The sequence below is a fragment of the Dipodomys spectabilis genome, unplaced genomic scaffold (assembly GCF_019054845.1).
Source record: "Dipodomys spectabilis isolate Male_0828 unplaced genomic scaffold, ASM1905484v1 ptg000669l, whole genome shotgun sequence".
NCBI lineage: Eukaryota > Metazoa > Chordata > Mammalia > Rodentia > Heteromyidae > Dipodomys > Dipodomys spectabilis.
The window spans coordinates 8,051,880-8,061,991 of NW_024871346.1; the positions used below are offsets into that span (position 1 = coordinate 8,051,880).

Genomic DNA, 10,112 nt, shown 5'->3' on the forward strand with positions numbered 1-10,112 from the left:
CAGCTATTGGCATATCCCAGGAGCTGAATTGAGCACCTGTTTAACTCATGCTGGCATATACTTGTGGGAGTGTGCTCAGAGTTTAGCTCTTGTGGTCAACATTTGGCTCCTGAAATGTCTTAGAAAAACAATACACTATGGCCTACACTTTGCATTCCTAAGAATGGGCAAGAGGATGAGCAGGAGAGTGAGGAGACGGGAGATAGAGCCATGGCTACCAATAACCTGCTACAATATCTTGTATCTTAGCAGCCAACAGTTATATCCTCAGATATTGCATGTGGAACATGCTATGAGAAAAGGTTACAAGGCCAAGGCCCTGCTGGGAACAGCCCTGGGAAGGAAATGGCATATCTGTTATAATACCAGTCTTACTATGGAGTTCACGTGCCTTAATAAAGCCAAAATGGCCATCGTGGACAGGCAATCTCAAAATACTTGTTAGGTTGTCTAACCAATGGACCATAATTCAAAGGGAAGCCAGACTTGAAAGCTTGGCCCTGATGGGTAATGTGTCTTTTAAATAGTGTGATACTCATTAGCTATTGAAAGTGAATTACCCCAGAAGACCACATGAGCAAAGTCATGTAGATTGCTGGCAATAAACCTCTCTACTCAAAGATGACAAGGCCAAGTTGCCACAAAGAGAAAAGGAAAATGTTCCCAGTCTCTTCTTTCAAGGGGACTGTTATACAATGATGAAGTAGGAGGTGCCTCCCATGCCCCACAGGTACTGTCATCAGCCTTTTGCTGACTTACAATAGCTACTTAGAAGAGAGGCCCAGAGAAGTCCTTAACACTTTCCGTGCCATCCTAGGATAAACTGATTCTGGAAGAGTAAACATTGATACAGCCACCAGAACTTCCTGGCACATTATTTGACACTAAGTCGGAGTCCTTTTTAGAGAAGGGAATACTCACTTCAACTCAGCTAATAAGTATGAGGGACTATCTAGAACTAGGAATCAATTTGGGACTGATAACAGAGGAAAATAACTGGTATTGACAGAAGTTGACATCCAAAGGTAGAGACTGACTTCTGATGAAACTCAGGCTTTAGAGTTTCTAAAAATGATCTAAAATTGATAAGGATGCAAAGATACAAGAATGTTACTGACTCACAACGGTGAGTTTGTCCTTGGTTCATTTAATCTTCTAGGTTTATAATATGACCAAGAGTCATATTATAAACAGAACTTTGTAGAAAACATTGGAAAGTCAAGTCTTGCCTAGTGATGGTTCTGTCTCTAATTGGATTTGTACTGATGGGAACAGAGTAAAACTCATGATCCAAAGGCATGAAAAGGTGGAATATGAGTAGGTAATGTCATATGAATCTGAACATCCTCTGAGCCACAAATGCCCACCCTCTAGTCTGGCCATTAACACTCTGAAGGTCTTTCCCCAGTATCCAAAAGGAATGACTCCACCCCTCCCCGACAAATACGCACACCCACAAAGTAAGGCCAACATAGGCCAAAATTAGGCCCATCAGAGAAAGGCTCAGTAACTCTTCTTGGTGGAACCACAGCCAAGAAGCCCATCACAGCCACCATCTCCTCCTCCTCAAATGTCAAGGCCTCCTCCACTCTCCTGTTCTTTTGTTTCTTTCTTGTATGCTTTAGCCTTTTCTTCCTCTGAGTTTCTTGTCTTTTGCTCAAAATCATAATCCTTCAGCTGGTTTATGTCTTATTGACCGACCTCAAAGCCTTTCCTCACCTGATCCAGGATAGAACGTTCCACATGCCTAGGCATGCCCAGGTTCCGTTGATTCTTTCCATTCATATGATCCAGGAAGTTGGAGTCTCTCACCACAGTCACAGACATTGCAGTAATATCCTCCCATCTCAGAGGGTGGGGTTGTCTTGGTCATGACATTTGGAATCCAATCTTGGGAAGACGAGCCCACTTTATAGTCTCTGTGTTACTGAAACTCCCTCTTGACTGGCTGCCCTGGTTTTCCATCCTCTTCACTCTCTGTGAGTCTCAGTAAGTTTCTTGTATTCCCTTGTCCCACTTTCAGAGAAAATACAAGATATAGATATATATATATATATATATATATATATATATATATATATATATTGCTTTAAAAATAGGATCTTTTCAAAAACAGAATTTTTATAGACAGGTAATCTAGCTTAGAAACAGTCAAACACACAAAAAATCCAGACTTAGAAATTATGATTTGTAATATATACAATACTGGTGCTGAGCAACTGTTGAAATGTGATGGGATTAAAAGCATTCTACATTTGAATAATTATTAAAACCAGTTCTTTGGACTAAAATGTCTGAATTCCTTTCTCTTATATTCTGCCCTTCCCTGAAGATACAGAAATGGCAGCAGCTAGGCAGTATAATTGTGTGCCTATGATTCACAAAATACATCTGCTCTTTTATTCTTTTCCTATTTTCTTTGAAATTCATTCCTATGTGACAGCAAGCCTGGTCCTATTTGCTTGGGTATCTTTTTTTTTTTTTCCCCTTTGGTCAGTTGTGGGGCTTGAACTCTGGGCCTGGGGACTGTGTCTCATCTCTTCAGCTCCAGGCCAGTGCTCTACTACTTGAGCCACAATGCCACTTCCGGTGTTCTGAGTGGTTTATTGCAGACAAGGGTCTGAAGGAGGTTCCTGCCTGGGCTGGCTTTGAACCAGCCCAGGAGGAGCTAGGACCACAGGGCCTGAGCCACCAGCGCCTGGCTGCCAGCTGCCTTCAATTTAAACACAGAAGCTCTCTAAGGGCAAGGAGCCTGTGCTACCAGGATAGCAGCACAAGCCTCAGAGGTGATGATCCTAAGTTACAACACTCAACAGGATGTTGCTCTCTTAAGACAGCACTAGGAATAGCTATCAGCCAATTTTTGTCATAGTGTCCTTCTGAAATACTTCAAGCCATTTAAACAACTAACATAGATTTATAAAGCAGGAGAAATAGCTTATCAGACTGAAGTGCTATTAGCGACTATACTCCAAAACTATACTCTATAACTTTTTAAACTATATTGTCATTACTAATTTTTTTAATACTGTCACTGCTTCTCAGACTGGGGAACTCTAGGTATCTTCCTTTCCCCCCACATATTTGGAAAAAGGTTTCACTTTTTTATAATCCTAAGTTGTTTTTTGGATCCACAAGCAAAATCGGTGTGTTTTTAAAGATGTTTTTATGCCCTGTGTCCTATGAGATTTCAGTAGTAACATCTGTATGTATGAAACATCAACAGTGATTTCTGAGGGTGTGGCCAGGTCCTTAGTGTGAACACCAATTCAGACCCATGGCTCATTCTTGTGATTCCAGCTTCAGAAATAATGTAATTCTTTTGTAATTCTTTCTGTCTATACTGATGAGGAAGTATGTCAAGGAGAAGATGTTTGGACTTTTATTTTACATTGTTTAGTAATTACAAGGATGTTACAATCAAGTTTACTGACTTACAACTAAAAATATAGAACATGTAAAAAAAAAGTGGAAATCATGAAGCCAAAGATTAGAATTTGTTCCTCTGTACTGGGAACAGTAATTGGGAGACATTCTTTGAGTGAAGTGCCAAGCTTTTGGATGCCCTCACACAGACCACCAGAGACCACGATCAATGTAAACAGCAGAGTCGTTTATTGCAAGCTCGAGCTTGGTCCTCCGCGCACTCAGTAACTGGTGACGCTAAGAGGCCCCGAGCACAAAATTAGCACAGCTTTATAGTATCAAACAAACAAGTTCAGGGGGTTTCCACGCAAGCAGTTACATGAGTATACATTAAATCACAGTATCTCTGTTCTTTGTCACCCTTTTAGTTGAACTGGCAAGTATATGATATCATAGTATATTGTATACAGTCGTTCATTACATTGTTTTCTCTGGGTTCCAAACCAGTAAGATATTCTTTCCTGACACCAAAGAGTAAGATATTCTTTCCTGACACCAAAGAGATCATTTCAATAATGTCATATGGGGATAAATACAAACTGCCCAGCAACAAGAATGTCAAGTAGAAAGTCAATGGTCATTCTTTGTTTAAATAATACCTATAAAGAACTAAATGAAGTTACCAATGAAATGCTATGAGCAAATTTACAAACTTTATTTGAACAATGGTTCGATTACATAAGGCCATACAAGGGATACATGATACATCAAGTTGTCATCTAACATTTAATAATACAGTTAAACATGACTTTGTATCAACAACGATCCTAGGTAATTGAAGGGCTATTCCCATTAATCCCACAATTTGATGAGACCGTCCCACCCGCATGTGATGACTTTGGAAGTTTCATGTGGAAGCCACACTGCCCCGATGCATACCTCATCATGGGCTTTAAACCGACTGTACAGTTTTGTAGTCTTCCAGTCCCAGATGTTTAACTTGCCATTTCCATCTCCTGAAATTACATAGCTCATGTCTGGTGAAAAGTCTATCTGACAAGCATAGCCTGCAACCATGTGGCCCTTAAAAACTTTTTTCTTATTTAACCTGAATCTGTTCTGTGCTCCAAAAATTAAGATTTGGTTGTCCATTGACTGGCATGCTAACCATTTTCCATTTGGAGACAAAGTCACTGCAGGCATGGAATGCATGCTGGGCTCTGCTATGTACTTGAAATCTACAGGGATACCCCACTCCCAAACCCTAAGGCTCTTATCATCAGATGTGCTCACAAATCTCCTATTCTCATCCACAAAGACAATGGCATTGACAGCTCCCAAGTGCCGGTCATATTCTTGGACAATTTTTCCACTTCGAATGTCCCACTGTACAATCTTTTTATCAGACATCCCAGCCACGAAGAGATTTTGCTTATCTTCGTCGGGATTGAATTTGACACAGTAGGGCACTTTCTGGTTTGTAAACCTTGATAGACATTGTCCTGTCTCCGTGTCCCAGAGTTTAAGATATCTGTCGTAGGCTGCACTAAGAAACTGTGTTCCTGCAGTGTTGAAGCAGATGTCTCTCACAGCTTTGCTGTGACCAATAGCTGTTCGCAGACAACGCCGGTCTCCATAAACTTCCCAGAGCTTAATTTTACAGTCCATGGAACAAGACAGCAATAAATGGCCAGAGAGAGGAAACAATCTGACTGCACTGACTCCCTTTGTGTGTCCAGACCACACATGAATTTGTTTTTTGGGAAGGTAACACTTTTCAGGCAGTACAGATGACCTCAGATTAACACCAACATCTTGCGGTATGTGAAGGTAGGACCTCCCTTGATAGTCCAACATATTCTTAACATGGAGGATTGTTTTCTCTTCCCCAGGTTTCTCATCTTCCTGCTTGCCTTTTTTCTGCCTCTTTGCTGTGATTTCATCCAATTCTTGTTGCTGTTCGTCTGAAGGTTTAGCTACATCTTTTTCATCCACGTATTTTGCCCATGGTCCCAAGAAACCATCAATATTAGATGCATCATTTTCTTTGAACCTTTTCCTCTTTGCTGTTTCCTTCTGGCCAGTTTCAAAGACGGTTAAACCTTGATTTTTTTCAGCCTTCTCTACAGAGCCAATATACTTAGCAGACACTTGGTGATTAGCCAGTGAAGGGTCTAATGCATAACCATATGTAGCAAAAGTTCTTCTTTGCTGTTCGAACATGAAATCATTGATGTGAGCTGGCTCAGCATATCCAGATAGCATATTTCTAGGGGCAGCCATTTGCTGTGTTCTAAAGGGATTCTCTGGTCCAAATTCGGGAGCAAACATAGTCTCATAGGTAGGATTGTACCGAACTTCTTTCACGGCAGGGTCAAGGTAAACTCCAGTCTCCAAATCTTCCTTGACTGACACCTTGGGAGCTAAGTCCACCGCCAATGCCAGCCAGGGCTTGGCTGGAAAGTCCAAGTTTTTTGTCCCACTGCTGGTTGCCATCTTCACACAGAAGTCCAAGATGATGCTTCAAACAAAGGCAACAAGCAGTAGCTCAACAGAGAACCTTATTTCCTTGGTTCTAATGCTCCAAGCATGAGCAATTTTCAGTCTAACTTGTAGCTATGAATTAAAAGCAACAGAAGAAAGTCTAGACCCTCTTCAAGTACCAGGTCATCAGAACCTACAAATCCAAGAGAAACCAAAGCATATAACTTGAAGGCCGTGTCTCAAATTTTGGTCTTATAAAGTGCCGAGTCTTGTGTGGATGGCCGGAAGGAACTTACCCCAGAAGACCACTTGGACCACGTCCCTGGAGGGAGGTTTATTTCCAGTGGAGCTGACAAGGCCACCTTCCCACAAAGGGAAAAGGAGAATGGCTCCAGTCCTCCAGAAGACTCGTATTTATTCAGTGCTGGGGAGGAGGTGGGAGGGGCCCCACATGCCCCACCTGCCCCACCTGACCCAGAGGTAAACTCATCAAAGACCCAGCTTAGGTCTGGGAGGGGCCTTTTCCCACTCACAGAATCAACTTATTAGAGAGGCCAGGAGAAGTACTTCACACTCGTTTCTGTGACATCCTTGGATAAACTGATTCTGGAAGAGTAAACATTGGTGTGGCCACCAGAACTTTCTGGCACACTATTTGATGCTAACTCGGTCTTTTTAAGAGAAGGGAATATTCACTTCAACTCGGCTAAAGTATTTCAGTCTCAAATTTATTCCTAGTTCCTAGATAGAGCCTCATACTAAGGAAAATAACTGGCTTTGACAGAAGTTGACATCTGAAGAAACTCCAGCTTTAGAGTTCCTAAAAATGATCTAAAATGGATAAGGATTCAAAGATGCAAGAATGTTACTGACTACTTCTCCTTGGTTCATTGAATCTACTAGGTTTATAATATGACAGTCTTCCATGCTCCTTCAGGAAACACTGCAGAGTCAAGTCTTGCTTAGTGATGGTTTTGTCTCTAATTAAATTTGTATTGATGAGATCAGAGAAACTCTTCATGAAAAGGTGGAATATCAGTAGTGTTGTATAAAGCATGCCTTTAGCAGCACCCCATGCGTACACAGCAAAACAAAATCTAAAGCAATCAGAATGCCATTGCTAAAGCATTATGGTGGGCTCAATGTCTCCACTTTGAATATAAACTTGATTAAGCATCAAGTCAAAAAACTGTGCTTCGCTTTTAAAAAATTCATTCTTACGTATTGCAATATTACAATTTGTACCCGAACAGACCAAGGAAGCTGACTGACATTTAATTTTTTTTTTTGAAAAGTGGCCATGAAGATCCATGGAGTTGAAACTTGACATCACCAGGGCACTCTGGTTTGAGATTGGAATGACCTGTCAAATTCTTGAGTCTAGAACATGGAAATAGGGAAATGAAAAATTTGCCAGAGTTGACTATGATGAATGGACCACATCTGCTGTTGAAATTTTAACTTGTGATAATTGATACTCATTTTCAACCGATGCTACCTTTCCCTTTATCTTCTGCCTGAAGTTCTGCTGTCTGGGTTAGGTGCCTGTGGGGATAATCTAATAGCATATGCCGCAGGATTGAGCTCCTGATGGTGCTAAAGTTGACTGAGCAGATAATGAGGATCATCTACCCAGTTGTCCAAAATGAGGAACTCACCACAAAGTGCTTTCTGTGTGTGTTCTCTGACCTATTCCCATGATATAGTGGCAACCTGAATAGCAAAGAGATTTCTGCCAATGTACTCTTTTCTTCCTTTGCCTCTGATTCCCACTGTGAGTTCAGATCCTGGTAGAGACATTCCTCTCCTTCAAGGAACTAGAACCTCGGGTCATTGCTACTCTGCACTTCTTAGACTATTGGGGGCCACGTGTCTTTTTCTGAAGGACTGTGCCAATATCACAGGACTGTTTCCAGGGTTGGATTCTTGGTACTGTTTTAAAGAGAACTATAACATCTAGCCAGCTTGTTTACCTATTTCTGGTAATCTGGTAGGACCAGTAGCTCCCTTGATCACATACCATTTGATGAGTCACAAATCAAATGGATTTCTTAGTCTGAGACAGTTAATTTCAACTAAAGAGTATCTTTTGGGTTATCAGCAAGAGTAGTAAGGCAGGACTCGGCACAAATAATTTCTAATTGCAAATAGTTCTTCCAGGGTGAAAAAGGGATCTGCTATTCAACTTATCCCTGTTCTCAGGTCGCAGGACCCCCACCAAGAAGACCACCAAGAGTCAGACTTTACAGCTGTTTTAAGGTTTTACTTAGATGGGCTGCAGCTCGGGCCTTGTCCTACACTCCAACACAGCAGAGCCTAGGAGGAGAGCCCAGAGCTAAAGATTTGCAGTGCTTATAGGAGAGCCCCGAGCTAAAGATTTGCAGGGCTTATAAAGGCACACAACCAACCAGGTATTTGGATTACCACCATGCATTGCTCTGCTAGACAGAATTTGCTGATCTTAAACAAGCAACAAGTGGTCACTGCCTCAAGACTTTAACCCTTCAATCCCCAGGCAGATTGTCAATTTTCTTGAGGAATGATCATAAAGTTCATTATCGAAATACAAGTCTTGCTGCTTTCAAGGCCAAGTAGATGGACAGGTCTGAGCGAGAAAGTTAATGCTGCTGGGTCTATGTGACCTGCATTTGTGTCACCATGAATGGGCCATTTGAAGCATTATGTATCTGAAAATTTGGACTGTAGATGGACAAGAGTCTGTTCTTGAATGTCTGAGTTCTTACACACAGATCACATTTTGTGACTCCTTAAATAGCTCCACCCACATGTCTCTTGAGAGATCTCTTTGCATCTAACCATCAATCTCCTTCCTCTCTGGCATCTGCCCAGGTAAAAGCTATTTGCCTACAAATTTTCAGATGAATTTTGAATCATCTCTCCAGAATCAATTAGACTCTACTCGAGGACAGAGATCTTCCTAACTTCGTTAGCAGCATTAAGTTGCTGCTCCCTGTGTGACTATAATGTCTCAACCATGCCTTTGCTAAGATGACACATAGTTGAATCACAATTGCAAATTAGCTACCCCGCCCCCCACCGAGGTACTGACTGGGTAGAACGGAGAGATGGGAGGGAATTAGGGGAGACTCTTGGATTTCCTGCAAGCTTCACCCTGCCATTCCAATCCTTGCTCGCCACATCCACTAACAGGGTAGTTGAGATCTCAGGGTAGAATTGCTCTAGAGAAGGCACCCTATTGAGCCTCTGCCCATGCTTTTCTGAAGCAATGATGCTCTTCATGACTCGGAGGTAAGCAGAGCATTCCTAATAAGAGTGCAAGCTTGCATTTCTAGAAGGAATACTGGGGATATTGATGGTTTTTAGCTATCATGCTCAAGCTGTTTTCAGGCCACCCTGTGTTAATAAAGTGTTAGCCCTTTATAGTCCTACTATAAACAAATTGAAAGCCATGATCTTCTCGGAAGGCTACTGTGGAGCCTTCCCCTTGGGCCTAGGCTCTAAGACAGAAAGCATGTGTGGGCCTTGGTGTTCTTTCTTCCCCTGGGCCGAGGCATGGGTGCCAGAACCCACCTCAACCCTGCTGCCTCCCCTTTCCCTGCCCACTTCCATAGCGCAAATATACATTGGTGCGTGTAAACCAGAACTTTACCTTAGTTGGTGACCTGAGGCACGGGCTCTGGCTCTGCTGTGATGGTAGAAATGGGGAGATCCATTGCTGCCTCACTGTCAAGTTGGAAAAGATGTCACTATTAACATTTTGAAGCTAAGAGTGAGTCTTCTACCAGCTGACAACTAGATTTTGTGCTGTTTTCCCATGTGGCTTAAACATGGAAAAATGTTTCTTTGTCGTGATCCTGGCAGAAGGCAGGTGATATCTGCCCTTACCTGCTCATGTTCATGTGCTCTCAGGACTGCCTCAGTCTCCATCCTGGGTTGACTGCGTCCATCTTGAAGGATACAGTTGGGGTCACCCATTCTCTTTTCATGAGTCTGTCCCTCACCTGATGTGGCCAGCTCTAGTCATAACCACAGGCCATCCAACGGGAAGCCTCTAGTGTCTCAGATGTTGGGCTCAGAAATGGTGCAAAGAGCATGACTTGCCCGTCACTTCTTAATGTCTCTTTATACCAAAGATGGCTCACTGGTTTTCTTGGATTGTATACATACAGTGATAAAAACAGCAGAGTATCCTACAGCCTTTTTTATTGGAGACTTGTATAGACAAAAGGTCTTCAGTATAATCAAGGTGTGCTGGAACCATGTTTCCAAGTGTGGTGTGT

The 10,112-nt window shown here is 42.1% G+C and overlaps 1 protein-coding gene and 1 pseudogene across 1 annotated transcript; both read right to left on the reverse strand.

Annotated features, from left to right (window-relative positions):
• Positions 1-1,503: 1,503 nt before the first annotated feature.
• LOC122101550 lies at positions 1,504-3,279 on the reverse strand (annotated as a pseudogene).
• A 907-nt stretch (positions 3,280-4,186) lies between these two features.
• On the reverse strand, positions 4,187-9,807 carry LOC122101551 (pre-mRNA-processing factor 17-like). Its single transcript, XM_042671895.1, has 3 exons — positions 9,718-9,807; positions 6,418-6,521; positions 4,187-5,887 (listed from the first exon to the last, which is right to left on the reverse strand). The coding sequence occupies exons 1-3, from the start codon at positions 9,805-9,807 to the stop codon at positions 4,219-4,221; spliced, it is 1,863 nt and encodes a 620-aa protein (XP_042527829.1). The 3' UTR covers positions 4,187-4,218.
• Between the last annotated feature and the right edge of the window lie 305 nt (positions 9,808-10,112).